Below are 21,247 nucleotides of genomic sequence, written 5' to 3' on the forward strand. Positions count from 1 at the left end.
TGCCATCTACAATAGATTCTACATGCACGCACACAAACAAACAGTGGGCTTAGTCGGGCCAACATATTCTTGATAGAAGATAAAGGTCGGCATTAGTTTAAGTTTGAAACCGAATGAGATCCTTTGCTGACGGCCTCCTTTGTCCCCACCGTGTTCTGCTGTGAGCCGACCTTCAAGCCTCGCTCACAGTTTGGCAGCCATGAAGTCAATGTGAGGTTTTGACAGAGGGAACAGAGGCAGACTCTTCTTAAACCCCATTATGTCCTGCACCAATGTGGGCTGAGGAAACAAAACACCTGGAGATCAAAGAGGAGTCGAGGAAGCCAAATATAGTTTCACTTTCTGGATCTGATTCATATCATGCTACATGACTTCAACAATTATTCCTCTCTTTAGTTTTGAATTGTCTGTTACAAGTTTATGGTGAGTAAAATGTGCAAACAGTCAAAGTAGGGAATTAATCAAGAGACTTAATAAAAGAGTACTGACTACCTGTTGCAGGGCAGGAGCAGGAGCCAGGCTGATATCATTCTGAGCAGGAAACTCTCCCACTACTGGACCTGGTACACACACACACAAGTTTACAAGTCAATGTCACTTAGAAAAAAGAATTATATGAAGCAACCAGCATCTTTGTACTTACATGACTCCATGTCTCTGGACAGGATGTGCACAGACATCTTGTGTCTCTTCGAGGCCTTAACTGCCAGCTTCTCCTGTATATATATGTAAAAAAAAGTTTAGGACAGGGAATGTCTTTAAAGCAACATGGCATTAGTTTCCAACTTGTAAACCCTTCTTCTGTTTCGTTTTGATGTCACATTGAAAGTTATCACACTAATTCTTGGGGTGCCCTGTGATGGACTGGCGACTGGTGCAGGCTGTACCCTGCCTCTTGCCAAACGATTCCTGGGATATACTCCAGCTTCCCCATGGCCCTCAACTGGACTAAGCGGTTAAAGAACTGAATAAAGGGATTAATGAATTCTTATAGGTGTTATTGCTCTGCTGCATCCTAAGGCTCAGAAACTGCACTTGTCGCATTGATGATTCAGAAACAAACAAGCACATAAAAGTATATTGCAAAAAGCGGCGAACACACACACACACACACACACACACACACACACATACATATTCATTTTTGGAACTTTATATATTTATGTGTGCAGCATATTAAACAGAACAACCACAGCACACTCATATTCATTATATATATATATATATATATATATATATATATATATATATATATATATATATATATATATATATATATATATATATATGTATATATATATATATATATATGTATATATATATATATATATATATATATATATATATATATATATATATATATATATCTTTTTTTCTAAATTTGTTCTGTTTCTAAAAAACTACGTATTCGTAGATTCGTATTGGATCTGTTTTGGGAACAAGTCTTTGGGGATTTAACTTAATAATCTTGTTATGCAGGATTCTGTCAGACTTCTTCTTCTGTCAGCTTTGGATACAATGAAAAAATAGCTGCAAACATGACATTAGAAATGCATTAGGTTCTTTCTGTATAAGAACTGTAATAGTTTCCACTGTTCCACAGGGAACTTCTCTCCTTTCTAATTTGTACTTTATGAGCAGTGTCAAAAGGTTTAGACAGAACCTTGGGACCAAATATACAAAATAAATTTATGCCTTCTATGCATCACCAAATGAATGCACATAGGGCGGCTGTGGTAAGGTGACCATAGTATTAGTTTTGCTTTAAATTCATGGCTTTACTCAGTATTATTACTAAGATTCATCAACTAATTTGGATATGTAGCATACTGACATAGCTGACAATATAATACAACTCAAGAATATAGTGTTGTTTTTCTCATTTGTCATTTGGTGGTTAACTAGTGAGTGGCATCATGAAGTGCACATCCACTGAAACACCATTTTAACTTTAACCACTCTAAAGCCGTTTCCACTGAGGTTCCACTCCCCCGCTGTTCGCAGTCCAATGTATTGAAGGGATGAGGTGACGCATGAAAAAGCTGTACCACTCACTCTGTAGAAGAGCAATAAGTCTTCTTTAGTCAAAGTCTTCAGATGCGCTACTTCAATGTTATCTGCAACAGAAGAAGAAAAACAAGCATCAATCTAAAGAGAATTAGGGAAAGTAGCTTTTAGCCTCACAGAGACTCAGTTACTCAACTGCATTTATTAATGTCTTTTTTTTTATCTTGTCATATTATAACGAACAAATTTTTATTTACAATGTTGGTCTGGTAAATGCCAGAAAACACTTGTAGGGCACAAAGAGGCTTTTTGAGTTTTTGTAACAACTTCCTATTCACTTGATGCAGGAAATAAAAAAGACATTTGAACAAAGTTAAAATTTGGTCTCACCTCTGTCAAAATTATACTGCTGAGAGATGATCTCTGCCCAGTATTTGGTGCACTCAGCAGAGAGCTTCTTAGGTTTGTCCAGGCGGCAGATGGCCAGGGCTTGGATGTGTTTCTGGAAGGCTTCCTCACTCATGTCCTCCACAGCCTTCTCCATGGTGCTGAGGAAGGCCTCCACACGGCTCTCCAGGTAGTGGGGCGCCCTCTTTGATTGTATTATAAAGCAAAGTCCTTGCACCCCATTACTTTGCCGACGGCCACTCCTTACAATGTAACCTTTGGGTGGAAACAAAAAGAGAAATATGTAAGAGCTTGGACCAATGAGACTGTTGAATCCTGAACCTTTCTGGAAAAAAGTTAGCCATGCTAAAAAAAAGAAAATGTATAAAATGTGTGTGTGTTGCGGTCTAACCCAGCTGCTCTTTGGTTCTCAGCATGCTGTAGCAGGGTTCAGAGATGATCTGGCAGAACAGCTCCAGCAGCATGTTAGTATTGGTGGTCTGCATGTCTGTCTGGTAGTAGATCTCAATGCCACATATGTCTTGAACCTCATTTTTTTTCTGGTAAACATACCAACCACCTGAGAAAGCCAAAAAGATCAAAAACATTATGATAAGAATGTTTCTGTTGTTCTGTAATCATGTACATATTCCATTTGTTATGTTTTTTTTTTTGTTTTTTTTTAAATAAATATTGAAATAAAAGCACACTGATCGTGGGAAAATACCTTTCATTAACTTTTCAAAAGGTTTACTTGGGAAACACAAAAAGCCACAGACATAATGTTTGAGAAACTGATGCACCAATGTCAAGAGTAAAAGTTTCACAAAATGTTGGTGTTAAATAAAACCTTTGGTTTAGGGCCAGGAAGTCAGGATATATTGCATTAATGGAGCATCAACCATAGTGATGATGTAAAAATAAATGTGTGTGTATGTGTGCAGGGAAAGGTGCACAACATGTAACTTACCATCTGGAAGTTGCAGCTCTCTGTAACGAATCAGCTGGCTTGGTAGAAGGGGCTTTGTGTGAGCATGCTCAGTGAGTATGTTTTCCAAAATCTGCATCATGTCAAGAGCAGACTAAAGAGAAGAAACACAGAGGAAGAAAAAACCTTTTAGATTGAATTGTCTTCAGTAGCTTAAGTAAAAGGAAGAAACAACTTTCTATGCACATCCTTCACAAATCACTCAGAATTTCTCAAATGAGATCAAAATAAGGTCTTTTCATAAACAAAACAAACACAGCACATGCCATCATCCTAAATGTATACAACTGCTTACTGACTAATATGCACAGTGTGCTCCATTACTGTTTGCAAACATGAGCTGATTTGAAGGTTGTGAGATGAGATGTGAGATAGATATCCTGTGTGGTGACAACATAGAAAGCAAATGAAATCCTCATCTGTAGTCTGCCTGTTATTCGTTGCAACCAGCTTAAAAACAAGAGTTCTTAAAAGGTTTCACCATAATCCTCTAATATATAAATACCAATTATATATATTAAAATGATTAAATGGGAAGATGGAGGAGGTATACTGTAGAAACTATAAAGAAGTTACCAAACTCTTATAGCAGTAAAACAGAGACAGTGAACAAACCTCTTTGGTAATGTTGCCATGGAGAAGAGCTTCAATATGTAACCGAGACAGTAGCTGAGGTATGAAGGCCTTCAGTCGTGGAAGAGTTACATCTGGAATGCATGTCACAGCCAATAATAATCAATAATAGAACTTGGAGCAGTCCGTAGCTGTCACATGTTAGACAGTCGTGCAAATTGAAAAATAAATAGATTTTATTTTGAGATAAATAGATAGATTTATCTATTTATTTTTAGATTTAAATAGATACATAGATCATTGTAGCAGAGGGTAGCACAGCTGATAAGGGAAGTTGTGCTATGTGGAGGCCCAAGGTGGTGGACCCATTGGCCTTTACCCTGCAGGCTAATTGAGTCTCATGATTGAGAATAGCTCCAAGGCAAAAATAAAGCAATGTGCCTCCAGACGGTGAGGAGGAAATGCTCAGCTACAGGCTGCTGCCGAAGAACAGACTTGGCGTTGTAATAATGATTTGAAGAGAGAATGAACAGCTTTCTATTAACTGTGCATCAAACAACTGAACCCATCAATGAAAGACTAAATACTGAGTTTTTGCCACAAGAAGATGATGACTACATGTACTATCCCTCTTAACTTTCTAAAACTACTGCATAGCCAAATGTTTACTACTTTCTTAACATGAGGACTGAATTGGCTCTAATTTTAATTGATTTTTTAGTCTGTATAAGCTCATGTACAAGGCTTCTGAGACCAGAGTAAAGGGAAACACAAAGATCAACAGCTTCATCTCACCATCAAGGGCCTCTCTGAGCTCATCTTTGGTCCAAGCCACTTCAGTCATTAATAGACGGAGGTAGTAAATGGCGTGCTGTCGAGGCTCTTCAGTTCTGAAGTTATTGAGAGACCTCAAGTACTGATGGGAAAGAGAAGTTAAGAAATGTTTTTTTTAAAAGAAAAGTTACAAAAAAGTGTAAATCAGGAAAATGAAATGGGGAGAAGTCAAGTTTTGGTAGGCCGGTGTTTCTATGGACTTGGTACATCTCCCCATTGGGATATTTGGTAATTATTAGAAGCAAAAGTGTTCCAGTGCGTCGTATTTCAGTAAGACTGATGTGAGCTTTTATTTATTCCAGTATATTAGCAGCTCAACTAATTATTGAAGATGTAGATCCATTGCCGACAGGGGTTAACATATCACATTTTTAAATGTTTTGTTTTGTTTTCTACTTTGTTTAACCATTTTGTCTTTATTTATGGCTGTTGGAAGAGCAGTCACCTTCCAACTGGAAGGTCGATGGATTGAGTCCAGGCTCCCCATGACGTCATGCCTAAGTGTATTTGGGCAAGAGACTGAGTGTGTGTGTGTGTGTTAATGTGTGACTGTGGCATGTAGTGTAAAGTACTACATGGGTTTTAAAAAATGCTATAATAATGCAACTACATGTTTGAAATTTTACATTAAAAAAAGTACAAATCTGTCTTTTGTTATAGGTTCAAACAAAAAATGTAAAAAAAAAAGTTTTAAAAAACCCTAAAAAGTAGCCATCAACAACAAAAAAGACAAAAGATAGATGTCAAAGGGGAAAAATCTTTAGCAATATATTACTTTTTAGATTTAACAAGTCACTGTATCTCAACCCAACTTGACAGGTGGAAAAAAAGGTGCAGTCACAGCTTACAGCTTCTTTGATGATGTCAAAGCGCTTCTCATCTATCTCAAAGGTCGCCATCTTCTCAATGATCTTCTTCAGCAGGATGTGTTGTTTATCATTGTAGCCTTTGATTGACAGCTACAGCAAACAGTGACAGAAGACAAGAGGTTTGTCATTGACATCCAAATGTAAAAGAAGTCAAACCCCCCCCCCCAAAAAAAAACAAAAAACAAGGCTGCTAGTATGCTCTTGTTGTTTCCCTTTCAGCTTGTCCCTCTGAAGGGATTGCCACAGCGAATCATCACTCAGGTGAATTGGCACATGTTTTATGCCAGATGCCGTTCCTGATGCAGCCCTCTGCAGTTATCTGGACTTGAGTCCATTCTTCAGAGAACAATTCCCCTCAGGGCTGCAGCAGCATGGGGCAGCAGGACTCGACCCGCCGACCGTCAGGTCACAAGCTGCTCTACCACCTGAGCCACTGCTAACCTCTTGTATGTTCTCTTGTGTTGATTTTAAAATTTTACATTAGTTAGCAACCACTTGATGGTAAATAAGATGACTGATTTGTCTCTTTGATAAGAATGGATTCAAGTCACACCTCCAACATAAAATACCAGGCTCAGATTAACATAATCACTCCAAACACCACCAAAACAAATGTTCAAGGAAGAACTCCTGGGTAGCTTAGGTAATATGTTCTGTTTATAAAGATAACATACAAAGATCATGAATATGAAGATAAAACTGAACTTAAAACCCCCCTAAAAGTATCTGTCTCTGTAAACGTTTCTGTTCTGTCTCTAATGATGCACTTTTCTATGACTTAAAAACAGCAGAACGGAACAGTCAAGGTAATGCACTGATTCCATTTAGTCATGCGCCTTAATGTCCTTCATGACTCAGCAAAACCTCCAACCACACAGCTAGACTCTCAGAGCCATTTCATTCCTGGTCTCATCCTCTTGTCAAAGTCCCTGTGGGGAAACCTGTTGAAGGTAATGTCTCCTAAAATTATTGAGCTCGAAGGACAGCAGTAGTGCTGACTCAGGCAAATCACATGCATCCTCACAGCTACAGTGTGTTGAAAAACTATGTCGAAGGACAAATCAAGTCATCACAGTTAAACATGTAAGCATGAGCTTAACTTGAAGTCAAAGGGAGTACAATTTTTCATTGGAACATAACTTAGCTTGAAATGGGCTTTTTACATTAAGCCCAGATGCAACAGCTGTACAAACCTTTGAGAACACAGGTGAACACAAACATGGATAAAAGTTGAATGTTTAGGCTGAGGAACAGTTTTTACAGTATTTTGTTTTACTGCCTCTTAGGCTGAATTATGACGTTTCTAGTAAAAATAGAGAACATTTTTTCAGATTGGAGATTGCCTTCAAACTATTTTTCATAGAGAGTGCCTTTAAAATAGAAAATTGTATTTAATGTAAAGTAGTGTGAATAAAAGGAAAACAGTTAGCACAATTAAACTGAGTGCAGAAAGTTCAAAATATTTTTTACTCTGCTCTAAGGAGAACACTCAACAGCTGAACAGCTTATTTATCAATGGCTACATCAAACATCAGCCATGCCAGACGGGGCACATAATGCAGCTTTTAAATCCTTTTCATTTTACTTTAAAAGGAGAGAATAATCAACATCTGACTTGAGAATACATAATTCTTTTTCATTAGCACGTCACTGTTAGGAGATAAGCAGGAAAACTACAGTGAAGAAAAAATAGAAGAGAGGGTTGACCGGTCAAGACAAGGCAAGCATGTTTTATTAGATAATTTGGTTTAAACTACATTAATTTGGATTTCTATGCAAATTAAAAAAATATATATCAAAATTTAAAAAAACCAAAAAACCCAAAAACGAGTAGTTTTCTGAGATCAGGGTTTTCTCAGAAGGGATGAGGTCTGGCTGAATCTCGGTTGCCTACTTTGAGAGTGCTTCAGGATTGTGGATGCATTGGAGAAGGATTCTGAATACTTACATACATCCCATAGATGGTACTTTGGAGATCATAGTTCAAGCCAGCTAGCTCGGCTGCGTATGCATACTCATTGAGGGAGTCCTTGAGGAGCTTCATGTACAAATATGCCATATTACAATGCAGAGGGTCCACATATGCAAACGGGCTGTAGAGAAAATTGCAGTGGTGACACAGAGAATACAAAGTGCAGCGACACTGATCTCTGCATTTATTCCTGGATGAAGATTAAAATATTCTAACACTGAATATTAAAATGATATCAATATTTCATATTACAATGCAAAGGGTCATTATATGCAAACAGACTGTAGAGAAAATTGAAACAGAGGTCCAAAGCACAGAGGAAGTACTAAACATTAAGTATAGAGGGGATGGCACATGTATTGAACAAAAAGTGAGTACTACTGTAGGCTGCCCTGTTGTTGGCATTTCCGTTGTTGATCACTGGATACAAGATAATCCAGTCTATCCTGGGACTGTAAAAACAATACTGGCCTTTCTAAGATTGTGTAGGAGCATTTACATCGATGCAGAATAAAACTGTGGCAGGTTCCCTTAATGAAGCATTCCACAGATTACCACAGTAATCTACTTACCATTTGAGATTTAAAAGTTAATCTACTTTAGTCAAATTAAAACTTGCATATCTCAATGTTTCTTTTCTGCACTTTATTGGCTGATTATTTTAACACATTCTCATTATATACTATAGTAACAGTGTGCATACTTACTGTGTGTAATTGAGAAAAAATGAGCAACTAAGTAGAAAACTATCCGGTTTTACAATGAAGATGGCAAACTCAGTCAGAGTTAAACTCCGTCTAAATGAATAAATCAATTTCCAAATAATAAATGACGCACCTGAAGAACTCAAAGTTCAGGCAAGCCTTTGGAAGAAAGAATTTGTCATCTTGCTTGAACCACACTTTGCTCATAGCCGTGTCCTGGAAGAAATAAACACCAAAAGGTTCTCATTTTCTCTGAAAGTCCAGGAAATACTCGCCCATTTATTTACATAAATCTAACAAACTACTGTGACAGGTTGTTTGACAGGATGATGGTTCAGTGGCTTTCATTCCCCATTTACTTGTGATATAAAACATGCACACAGTTACAAGTCTTGACATCATGGCAACAACATCACTAAATGTTTCATGTTTCAGTCACAGCAAATTTCCATATGAAAGCATGAAAGAAGTTTCCAACACAATGATTGAAGCAGGAACCGTCTGCTGTGGTTAGGCAGATAAGAGTGACTTTCCTTTATTAACAGAGGCGTGCAGAAAAAACACTTGCCTTGATTAAAGTGGGAACCGAAGGAGAGTCTTTCTCCAGAGGGTAGATCTCAAAGTTGGTGGGGATGAACTCGTTTCTCATGGGTAGTTTGAACTTGCCATTCAGGTCTGCATTCTCCCATTTCTACAAAACAAGCATTCAGTCAGCAGAACCGTCTTTTAAAAAGGAAAAGACACCATCAATCATCAACAGGAAATGAATGTAGAAAAAGCACAACCAAGTAAGTTTACCTTGATGGTCTCCTCACTTATGGTTTCCTGTTTGTACTGAATGCCGTACCACTCCTCTGTCCTGTCTGTTTGACCCTCAAATGATTTTGAGACCACTATAACTCTGGAAGCAGGTGGGAAAGAAACAAAAGCAGTGACGTAAACAGTGAGTCGATCACATACTCCATGTCCTCTTGGCTAAATCAAGGCCATAGGACATTTCATCTGAATGTAGCTTGAATAATATCCAGTTACAAATTTATTGAATTTTGTGTTAACTGTCTGATACCTCACTAATACAGGTGGTAATTCAGTTTTTTAACATAAAAAAATAAAACATTTTTTTTTCCCTCTTCTTTTTTCATGATGAGCAACAACTGACCTCATGTTTTCTGGTCTTAGCTTGTTAAGCAACATTTCGATCAGATCTGTCTTGAAGTCCTCCAGAAGGTATTCTGCTGCTAAGATTTCTTCTAGAGGGTAGTTCTACAACACATAGTGCAGATACTTGGTCAGACTGCATTTGCTGAGGTTAAAAGGGAATTTACTGTACAACTTTGAAACAATTTATTTTATCGTGAAGTCATTGTTCAGACTTAACTAGTACTAAAGGACAGAACATACAGTGTAAAAGCATGTAGCTTTTTGCTACATACATAAAGTTGTGCTTTAATGACAGAACAAAGATTATAATGTGGAAGAATAACAATAAAACAAGACGTTTGCAACACATAAGTGAAAAAGTCTTGCAGTGTATATATAATTAAACTTATAATTAAAAAAAAAAATGCTATAAATAGCTTGGGATAATACTAACAATAAATAAACACAGTCAAGCTTGGTTAATTAGTTTCTGCAATCAGAAATATAAACCCACATGAATTAGACCTGCAACACTGGAGGTGTAGCCACGTGGTTTCTCCTTGTCCTTGAACCTGAACGCGATTTTCTGTAAATCCTACATTGAAACAAAGAATGGAAGAACAAGTAAAGACACAACAAAGTGCTTATATGAGTTACAGCTGATGAAACCTTGGACTGCTGTCCTTAAAATTATATGTTGTTTTTTCCAGAAATGTTCAGCTATGTCAGAATTTAACGAGAAGATTCTCACAAACTTTTATGACAAGTTTTCACTTTAATTTTTTTCTAAGAATTCATTTTGTGCGGTTAGAAGCAAGATAATTCACTTGTTCTTAGTTATTTTCTCACTACAGAGGGAGACAAACAGCTTGACTCTCAATTTGGTTGTTGGTCACTGACAATAAAAAGTAAAACATTGTTTTAAAATGAAAGACACTGGTAGTCTGCCACATTAGAGACACCAAAGCCCACACAGATGTGTCTCTCTGAATGTGCCACAATTCAGCTTTGCAGTGGTGTGACAACTCCCATTTAGAAGTGATTGTGAACAAGACCATGGAGATGTTGGTGACAGTTCGGTGATGTTTTCCCATCCGACAGGAACTAGCTGCAGCAAACACCACAACCATCCGTGGGAGAGCCACAGAGAATAATGAGCAGAGTGACGACCTCAGCACCAGTTGCCAACTTATAGGAATCCTAAAGAAATGACATCAGTGACATGATCTATTGACAAAGTGTCTTCACTTTTTCCTACAACTTCTGGTTTCACTCATCAATCTCTGTGACAAAGAGACAAAACCTTTGTGTTCCTATGGTAATTATACTCTTTATACCTCCTGATCCCTCCATCACAACACAAGTGTTGGAAGTACCATGGTCTGTGGGTTGTTGTTCTACTGGATTCATCTTGCTTCTTTCTTTTAGAAAATCTTATCCTTTTTATTCTGTCCAAGTCCTCTATGGGCCCTGGGGACCCATCTCACTTTCAAGTCTATGAAACATCTGCCTTATCTTGATGACCAGCAGATGGCCAGCTGTCTGTACACCTGTTCCACAAAGCCCAAGAAACCGGTACTGTACCTGCTACTGCCATGGTGTTGTGTTTTTGTGTAGTTTAGTCCTGTTTTATTTTGTAGCTTTTCTCCCTTGTGTACTTGGTTTAGCTTCCCCGTCCTGTTCAGTAGTTCACCTGGTTTCATTGAGTTCATTCAATCCATCTGTGTCTTGTTGTCTTTTCTGTGTATTTTTACTAATTGGTTTCAGTTTTTTATTTGCCAATTCATTGTTATAGTCTTCCCTGCTGTCCTTCTGCGATAAATAAACAAGATTTTCAGTATTTCTTCTGTCTCCGGCCTCTCCATTCAGCATTTGAAGCCACATCTCTGTCACAAAGCTCCAGTGCCAAACAGCTACATCTGTTTTGGCCCAGAAAGGTCCACAGCCTTGCCAGCATTTGACATGGGTTAGCAGAAATTGTGAAATATTGAGCAGGTTAATCTGATATCTTCAAAAATAATGTGAACAAATAAACAGAATTTACTTTGCACTCTTCAAACACCCATTCTTGAGGCCCCTCAGTGCGCAGTGTCTGGATGTACTGGAACATGTGGAAGATGATGTCCTCAACATGCACTGCAGTAACGGATACCTCAGTGAACATACATGTTTTCTTTTATTTTTTATCTTATTAAAAACATAAATCTTATCTTTTATGTACTAGTGATGACAATCTGCAATAATAAAGGGTTACTTACAGAGACCCTCCTCCGTCATATTCACATTAAAGGTGAAGAACATGAATCCTCTGGCTCCTTCTTCTTGTCCTGCAGTAAGAGTGTCCACCCAGCCTTAAAAATAATCATCACAACACATTCTTTAGTAAGGGGTATACTTTTTTTCTTTTTAATTACTTTTACATTTTGCATTTGACTTTTACTTTTGCATCTTTATCCTTCCCCTTTAGGTGAAGTGTGGAGATAGCTCTTTTTTTTAACACCCACCCATCCTTCCTCATGTCATCTTTCCTCATTTATGAGGCAGCGCCAGTTAAAAAACTGGCTGCAGGGCCGAAGTATCAGTCTGTCCTGTAAATTTGTCAAATGTAAATGTCTGTATGTCTAACCTTGGACGAGCTGACTTGAACCTTGAATTTCCCCTCGGGGATAAATAAAGTATCTTTGAATTTAATTTGATTTGATTACATATTAGAAACGTGAAGCTTTTAAATGAATGGTTCCCCTGAGGTACTCATTCATTCATTCATTCATTTTCTGAACCGCTTATTCCAATTCAGGGTCGCGGGGAAGCTGGAGCCTATCCCAGCTGGCTTTGGGCGATGGGCAGGGTACACCCTGGACAGCTCGCCAGTCCATCGCAGGGCCCCCTGAGGTACTATAAACAACAATTGATTGAAATAGTTCACACTAAAAGTTTCAGTCCAATGCATTCTAAAAGAGTGTAATGTATTCAGAAGTGGTTGAAAGTCTTATTTCTTGTGATTTGATAAGATGAAGAAATTATTTAAAAAAAATTTTAAGTATCAAATAACATTAGCAAGTCTTACATCTTTTATTTTCAGAGGATACAGTATATGGCTTTTTTCAAGAACAATCCTTAAAATATTTGTTATCAGCTGGCAGGTCAACCTTACATCTCAGTACCTTTGGCTTTGAGCTCAGACAACAAACTTCCAGGTCCTTCGTGACCAACCAAATGTTCCAGATAATACCCTGGGTCAAATTTGTAGTACTTCTGCATGTCTGGAATAGGGAAAGTCACATTCAACTTTCTAATGTCTTTAACAGGAACCACTTTGTAGAGTTGCTGTATTAAAAAGAAGAAGAACATCTATATTACAAACAGAGCAAACAGGTTCTGGGTTGAAACTAAACACTCAAGCTCAACCCCAATAAAGTAAAAAAGAAAAAGACAATACTTGACAGCATTATGAGGACATTCTAACAAGAAATGACCAATTTAGAGGCAGAAGATGCTCATGACAAACAGGACTCTAGATCAGTTGCGCAACAAAGAGCACCGTTTACATAGTTTTTAAGCCAAAAGTTATACATTTTTAATCTTAGTGGCATTTCATCTTCCAACTTGAGACAATGAAGATGACTGGCAGCCCTAATTCATACACTTTCTGAAGGAATGTAAAGAAAATGTCTTGGAATATCGAGACTAGACCAGAATATAAAGAAATCCAATAAAACTCACTTTGAGCTGTGACTTTTGGAGGGGGTGCTCGGGAAATTCTGGGATGGGAACATTCTTGTTTTCCACTTCACTGAAAAGTCTCACCACCATTGAAGTCAGCTCATCAAGTGACTCTACAAAGATCAAGACATCAGTTTTATGTAAGCATCGGTAATTAAACAGACAAAAGGAGCATTATTACAAAGAGGAGCCATTCACCGTACTGTGTTTGAACTGATGTCATAAATTGAATATCATAAACAACCTTCAGGGTTTGATAGAATTCCAGTGAATAGCCTTTAAAACAAGCACCTAAAACTGTTTGGAGCGTTTGGTGATGTTGAAAGAGTTAATAAATAGTGTAACACGGAAAAATGGCCATGTAACATTTGTGAGAGATAAAGACTTACCTCTTCCCAACACACACAGTCCCATGAGGTTGGAGGAGTAATATGTAGAGTGAAACTTCAGGAGCTCTTGACGTACATCGATACCATCTTGAGACGGTCTGGTTTCAAGTGTCCACTTGTTACCTACATGAAATATTAAAACAGCCTATTAGTTGTTTCTGCTTTGTGGGCTGAATAAATAAATAAATAAACAAACAAACATCCTCTACTTTTCACTGACAGAGCAGAGCATCTTTAGTTAAGGGATTTGGACAGATGTCACTTTACTGAGAGCAGTTTTTTCTTTTTAAATAAAAAAGGTCATTCACTAAAAATACCAGATGAATAAAATAGAAGACCATCTGAGTTGATTGATGTTCGCTGGATTGCACGCACAAAATCATGTGAAGTATACAAGTACCGGTACATGTATAATGGAACAAGCGAATAAGAAAATGACTGACCATTAGAAGTGGGTTTTTTTTTTTGAAGGCAAACACTTAAAGCAACAATTCAGAGACGATGGTGTCAGCTGGCTTCAGGAGCACAGATTTCAGACCATCTGATCCCGTTCTCTTAACTTAAAGACAAGACTGCCATCAGGTGGTTATTTTACAGATGATCCCAGTGGACATGACTTTACGATACAGAAAAAAAAAACTCCTTCAATTGTGGGACATTGTTTCCCTCCTAACAACTCATTTTTATTTTGAATAACCAAATTAATAATAGCTTCAGCAATTTATAAAAAAAAATAAAATGAAAGTAATTTGGTTCATATAAAAAATCATCTTGAGTCTCTGGATAGTACAATTGCTTTATTACTGTCTGATAATGTCATTGTGATGACAATTCCTGCTGGTTTCTACCTGTTCCAAATTTACTGAATGGGTGGTTTGGGTTGGTTGTGGTCCTATGGAGCTGATGAAGCCTCCTGAAATCATTCATCACGTTCTTGTCATACTCAGAGTCCACCGCATTCAGCTCCCGGTCCTTACAGCTTTTATCAAACAGAGGGCACAGGAAGAACTGGGCAAACCTGCAAAGATTGAAAAAAGCCAGAGGAAATCATCCTGTAGGATCAGCATACAAATGTACAAGTATTGCAAATAATGTTTCATCAATTTCAGCATCATTAACAGGATTTCCTCTTGGATTTTTCAAAACTGTGAGGGAGGGCAGTGTGCCACAATCATTTACATTTAGAGAAACACTGATTAACTTGTATAAAATGAGCAATTGTTTTCCACATTAAACCTGAGTTGCTATGGTGCTATGGTCACTTGAACATGCACTGATGGACTTTCAGATTAAATTATAAAGATAAATTTATAATATGACAGTATCAGATCAACAGCTATGAAAACAGGAAAAGCAAAGCAGACACAAAGGTTAATACTTTACATCTACTTTTTAATGCTTTATTTGCACCAGCAGTTATGCTTTTAAGTTGTTCATGTAAAGCACTTTGTATTGTCTTGTACATGAAATTTTTTATACAAATAAATTTGTTTTGTCTTACATTAAACTAAGAGTTAAAACACTTGAACCACAAACCGTTGGAAAGGAAAGGCATTTGCACCAAGAGCTGCATTGTTAAAATGCTTGATATGAAAAGGTTCAACATCGTCTAATGTTTATATAATTTCACAATATGAAAAGCAGGGTAAGTTTTTTTGTTGCAAGACATTGGTTATCAACAGTGGTTGAGAATTTCTGCTTGAAATCTACAAAACATCATCTCAGAGCCTATGTCCTCTGTGTAGATAGAATAAAGCAGCACAAGATCCTTTCAAGCAATGATTTTTCATTGACATTTAAGCTCATTCCACAGTGTTGTTTCGACCAAACGTGTCCAGATGGCCTTGATAATTTACTGGTGAAAGAGGGCTTATGGCAAAGGGATAGGTTCTTAAAAGTCATTAATTTCTCATAAGGCTACTTATCCCTACAGATTAAATTCTGACTTCAAAAAGACCCCTTCCAAACACGCCCAGTTGGGACACGAGTATGGTCCCGCATACACATGGACTCTAGTGACTAAGAAGAGTATATAACATCCATCTGGATTTGCTCTGTAAAGCTGAGGAAAGTCGAAGTCGTACACATTACAAAATATGAATAACCACTGACTAGCTGTATACAGGTTAGGGCAAGAAAAATAACACAAGAGCTTTTTACAGGTATTTTACTAGCATGTGGAGCACATTACCTATCAAGAGCTTCTTGCAGGTACTCATGAGACACATCAAAGTAATAGTTGGTATGCTCCCTACTGGTAAAAGCGTTGTCGCTGCCTCCATGTTCGCTGATGAACTCGCTGTATTCATTCTCCTTGGGATACTTCTTTGTTCCCAGGAACAGCATGTGCTCACAGAAGTGTGCCAGGCCTGAGATGTTCTCTGGGTCTGACAGTGAACCTGAGGAGAAATGGTCACTCAGATGTGACTGATGAAGCTGTAGGTGTTGGTGCATAGGAATCTAGAAACAAAGTAATTACTGATAATAGTTTAACAGATTTTTTTTAAGAAAGCAGAGACAGTGAGGATCTACGATATGCAGTTACCCCACAAAGGGTGCTCTAACTGTTTTAGTTTTTGTTAACTATGTCAACACACACAAACACTGTTCTATTAATAATAATAAATAATAGTGCAAATCAATTAAGGTGATGGTTGATTAGAAAGTAAAACTAAATGGCGTGTTGTCATACAAAAATATAACTACACTGAATGTCACTTTACAATCTGAGCAAGTCTGTCTTCTACAACCGGATTCCAAAAAAGTTGGGACACTTTAGAAATTGTGAATAAAAACTGAATGCAATGATGTGGAGGTGCCAACTTCTAATATTTTATTCAGAATACAACATAAATCACAGGTCAATAGTTTAAACTGAGAAATTGTATGATATTAAGGAAAAATATGCTCATTCAAAATTTCATGGTGTCAACAAATCCCAAAAAAGTTGGGACAAGGCCATTTTCACCACTGTGTGACACCCCCCCCCCCTTCTTCTTACAACACTCAACAGACGTCTGGGCATTGAGGAGACCAGCTTCTCAAGTGTAGACATAGGGATGTTCTCCCATTCTTGTCTAATACAGGCCTCTAAGTGTTCAATCGTCTTGGGTCTTCTTTGTCTGACCTTCCTCTTAATGATGCGCCAAATGTTTTCTATAGGTGAAAGATCTGGACTGTTGGCTGGCCAGGTCAGTACCCGAATCCTTCTCCCACGCAGCCATGATGTTGTGATTGATGCAGAATGTGGTCTGGCATTATCTTGTTGAAAAATGCAGGGTCTTCCATGAAAGAGACGACGTTTGGATGGGAGCATATGTTGCTCTAGAACCTGAATATATTTTTCTGCATTGATGGTGCCTTTCCAGATGTGCAAGCTGCCCATGCCACACGCATTCATGCAACCCCACACCATCAGAGATGCAGGCTTCTGAACAGAGCGTTGATAGCAACTTGGGTTGTCACTGTCCTCTTTGGTCCTGATGACCTGGCGCCCCAGATTTCCAAAAAGAACCTCAAAACGTGATTCGTCTGACCACAGAACAGTCTTCCATTTTGCCACACTCCATTTTAAATGACTCCTGGCCCAGTGTAAACGTCTTCGCTTGTGGATCTTTGTTAGAAATGGCTTCTTCTTTGCAGAATAGAGTTTCAGCTGGCAACGGCGGATGGCACGGTGGATTGTGTTCACTGACAATGGTTTCTGGAAGTACTCCTGAGCCCATGCTGTGATTTCCTTCACAGTAGCACTCCTGTTTTTGATGCAGTGTCGTTTAAGGGCCCGGAGATCACGGGCATTCAGTATGGTTCTCCGGCCTTGACCTTTACGCACAGAGATTTTTCCAGATTCTCTGAATCTTCTGATGATATTATTCACAGTTGATGATGACAACTGCAAACTCTTTGCAATTTTTCGCTGGGTAACACCTCTCTGATACTGTTCCACTATCTTTTTACGCAACATTGTGGGAGTTGGTGATCCTCTACCCATCTTGGCTTCTGAGGGACACTGCCAATCTGAGAAGCACTTTTTATACCCAATCATATTGCCAATTGACCTGATTAGTGCTGATTGGTCTTCCAGGTGTTTGCTGTATGCTCAAATGACTTTTTCCAGCCTCTAATAGGTTCTTGTCCCAACTTTTTTGGGATTTGTTGACACCATGAAATTTTGAATGAGCATATTTTTCCTTAATATCATACAATTTCTCAGTTTAAACTATTGACCTGTGATTTATGTTGTATTCTGAATAAAATATTAGAAGTTGGCACCTCCACATCATTGCATTCAGTTTTTATTCACAATTTCTAAAGTGTCCCAACTTTTTTGGAATCCGGTTTGTAATATGTCAAAATGTTTATGGTTCAGTAAAAACAAAAACAAAAAAAATCTTATTGCCACAACCAAGAAGTTCGTCTCATCAGTCCTGCCAGACAGGTTACTGCTCACTGGAAGTTACTACATTTTTAGCATTCTTTGGCAACAGTAAACTGGAAATCAGGTAGACAGATTTACCTATGTGTACATCTAAAGCCGCTGAGGCTTTGTCTGTAGTTGGATCGCTGATGATAATGGCTTTCAAGCCATTGGTAAATTCCAGGCCCCTGTAAAGCCTTTTGTCCTCTGGAGAGCGAATTATATCACTGACCACCCTCTTCACAGCTGGATCAGTCATTCTGAATGGTAAGGATGACACCAGCCTACAGTGCTTGTGAGAAAATGAGAGGAAATGAGATAAAATCAGGTATTTTAGCTCCAAGGATTGTTCCAATATGAAGATTACACTTCAACTGAATCAAAACTAAATAAATCACCTGGTCAGATCAGGCTGGAGTCACTCCAGTTGCTGAAGTCTTAAACACAACAAACACTTGACATGAAATCTTTGAGTTAGTTTCGCAGATACACCCAGTTTCTTTGGTTTAGTTTAACAGATAGACAGACTAAACTTGACGTTTAGTGTACTTTTTAAAAGCTACAACAGTTGTCCAAAGGCACTTACCTAAAGGCTTGATAGATGCTGCTTCCAGTGACTGGACTCATTTCTCCAAGTGGTTTAACATGTTAATATAACAATACAACCCACAGTGTGAGCACGTGCACATAAAAACCGGTTTACCTTTTAACAGTTTGTATCACCATGGCAACATACTCTGGAATCCAAACAGATCAGCACAGATAAAACTCCGCCTCATAACCATGAAATCTGCTCATAGATAGTATAGGCTACTTAAAGCTTGTTATAATAAGTATGCTAGAGTAAGTTTAAGTATAGCAAGTTCACTACCGACCATGAACTTGTGTACTATAAGGTATACTACTTCTTTGGACTAAATTTGAACATTTAAGTAAATAAAAGGTGGCCAATACTTAAACAAACCTTATATTCCTTATGCATGGTTGTTGGAAATCTGCTGCGCATCACCAAACTGACGGAAAACTATCTCTTGCCAAAAATGAACAAGTGTCTTACACAAAAGTTTCTTAGATAAGACCAAATTTGGTCAGTTAAAGTTGGGAAAGTTATTGAGATAAATGATGGACGAAAGAGCTCACACAGGGTCTCAACAAGGTCTGATCAGCCTCGCGACGGACATTCCTGAGAATGAAGTGTGTCTTGATGTGGACCGATTTTTCAAGAAAATGACACACAAGCGATGTAGTTCAACCTGAATGTGCATCTGGGGATAAACTTGGAGTTGCTGGTTTCCAGAGAGCAGTTTTTTTGTTTGTTTGGTTTTTTTTTTTTTTTTTTTTTTTGCGTTACATGGAAATCGCAGATAGCAACAATGACGGGTGCTGGGACGCTGGCTCAATGACAATAAAGTTTCATTCATTCATTCATTCATTCATTCAAACACCACGGGTGTTAAGTGTTCTGGCGAGTAAACGAGTACCCATGCATGAAAACGCACATCGCAAGGATTCATTCATGCACTGTGAGGGAATAACACAGTATTTGCAAGCAGAGAATTGCCCCCATAAACCGATCGGTCCACCGAGGTACGCTCATGTGTTCATATAACAGAACCGGCCTGCATGCGCCACTGCAGGAGTTTTTGAGACCCTGGTGAAGATCATAGACAGGTGGAGACTGTGGCTGTTGTAGCTTCTTCTCTGACTGGTCAATTTCCAGCCGACGACAGAACAAATGTTAGTAATTCATTAATGAAAAGAATGACCAGTAGTAGCCTCACTGAAAATAAATTAATCCAGAAAGGATGATAAGGCACCAAGAAACAAACTTGGACCTAACAGGATTTAATTATTATATGAAGATTAAAAGCCTCTAACATTTAGTACAGGTAAACTGTAGAGCATCCAATTTATAGATGCACATGGAGCCTATACAAACAAACAAACAAATCACAATTTGACTGGAATGGAGTTTTTAACACAGGTGGAGGTCTGAATTAGCAGGGTAGGAAGAGTCTGAAATAATGGAACACATTATTGGAAAGATAAAACAGATGGCAGAAATAAACAAAAACAATGTGTAGAGGAAAAACAGACCAAAACTTAATAAAACTAAAAGAAATAATCTAAGATTACCATAATTAGCACTTTCACAAAAAGAATAAAAGTTTTACAAATGAGAAACAGAATCCAGGTGCTGTCCATGATTTTTCAGTCCAGGTTTGAAGAATCTAAATTAAATAGTTCTTGTGAAGGACCTGTTCAAATATGGCCTTAATGACGAAAACATAAAAACAAGCCTAATTGGCATTTTAAATCAGAAACTATTTTAATGAATCTACATGTTGTGCACAAGATTGGAGTACAGTTTTGAAGATGTAATTTCTGATCAGAAGCTTGTGTGTGTGGTTTAGGTTCCCAAGAATCAAGTGAAATTGGCCTTTACACATATGGCAAATCTCAGCATTATTTATTTACATGTTGACAACACTTTAGAGAAGCAGAACTGGATAAGAGCACCAGAAAAATTTTCCATGCATGAAAAATCACATTTAAGGGCTGCACGGTGGGACTGTGGCTTCCTCCCACCGTCCAAAGACATGCATGTTAGCTTAATTGGCTACTCTAAGTTGTCACTATGAGTGAATGTGAGTGGTTTTTTGTATCTCTGTGTTTGCCCTGTAATGGACTGGTAACCAGTCCAGGGTGTACCCAATGATTGCTGGATAAGCTCCAGTTGGACAAAGTGGTAAATGAATGACAAAAAAGTATATTAAACCACAAGTATAACATTTAGTGTCAAACTATAAATGTAAGTTGAAGTATTAATACACTTAGTTTTAGACTTTTCTTCATACTTTTTAGTATAACACTATACTATACTATACTATATATATATATATATATATATATATATATATATATATATATATATATATATGTATATATATATATATATATATATATATATATATATAATGAATATGAGTGTGCTGTGGTTGTTCTGTTTAATATGCTGCACACATAAATATATAAAGTTCCAAAAATGAAAAAAAAAGTTCTTGGGAACAAACGGAGATCTGTTTTGTGCTTCACCAACATTCCCTTGTTATGACATGTCAAAAAAACTGGGCTGGACTGGCACAACTAGTCAGGCCAGGAGTCATACACTCATGTAGGCCATCATAACTCATTAATTGCATGGATATGCTCACACTGTGAGTATACAAGTACACATATGAAG

At 37.8% G+C, this 21,247-nt stretch overlaps 1 protein-coding gene across 1 annotated transcript; it reads right to left on the reverse strand.

Annotated features, from left to right (window-relative positions):
* Positions 1-183: 183 nt before the first annotated feature.
* Positions 184-18,262, reverse strand: LOC306762786 (insulin-degrading enzyme-like; the record flags this gene model as incomplete). Its single annotated transcript, XM_079249397.1, has 24 exons — positions 184-279; positions 493-560; positions 644-716; positions 2,056-2,117; positions 2,398-2,670; positions 2,807-2,974; positions 3,365-3,476; positions 3,998-4,089; positions 4,751-4,871; positions 5,638-5,748; positions 7,607-7,751; positions 8,468-8,550; positions 8,903-9,025; positions 9,133-9,235; positions 9,494-9,597; positions 9,989-10,069; positions 11,519-11,610; positions 11,733-11,825; positions 12,639-12,801; positions 13,198-13,310; positions 13,587-13,709; positions 14,435-14,604; positions 15,778-15,985; positions 18,103-18,262. The coding sequence occupies 24 exons, from the start codon at positions 18,260-18,262 to the stop codon at positions 184-186; spliced, it is 2,937 nt and encodes a 978-aa protein (XP_079105523.1).
* Between the last annotated feature and the right edge of the window lie 2,985 nt (positions 18,263-21,247).

The sequence above is a fragment of the Telmatherina bonti genome (assembly GCF_933228915.1).
Source record: "Telmatherina bonti genome assembly, chromosome: 11".
Taxonomy (NCBI): domain Eukaryota; kingdom Metazoa; phylum Chordata; class Actinopteri; order Atheriniformes; family Telmatherinidae; genus Telmatherina; species Telmatherina bonti.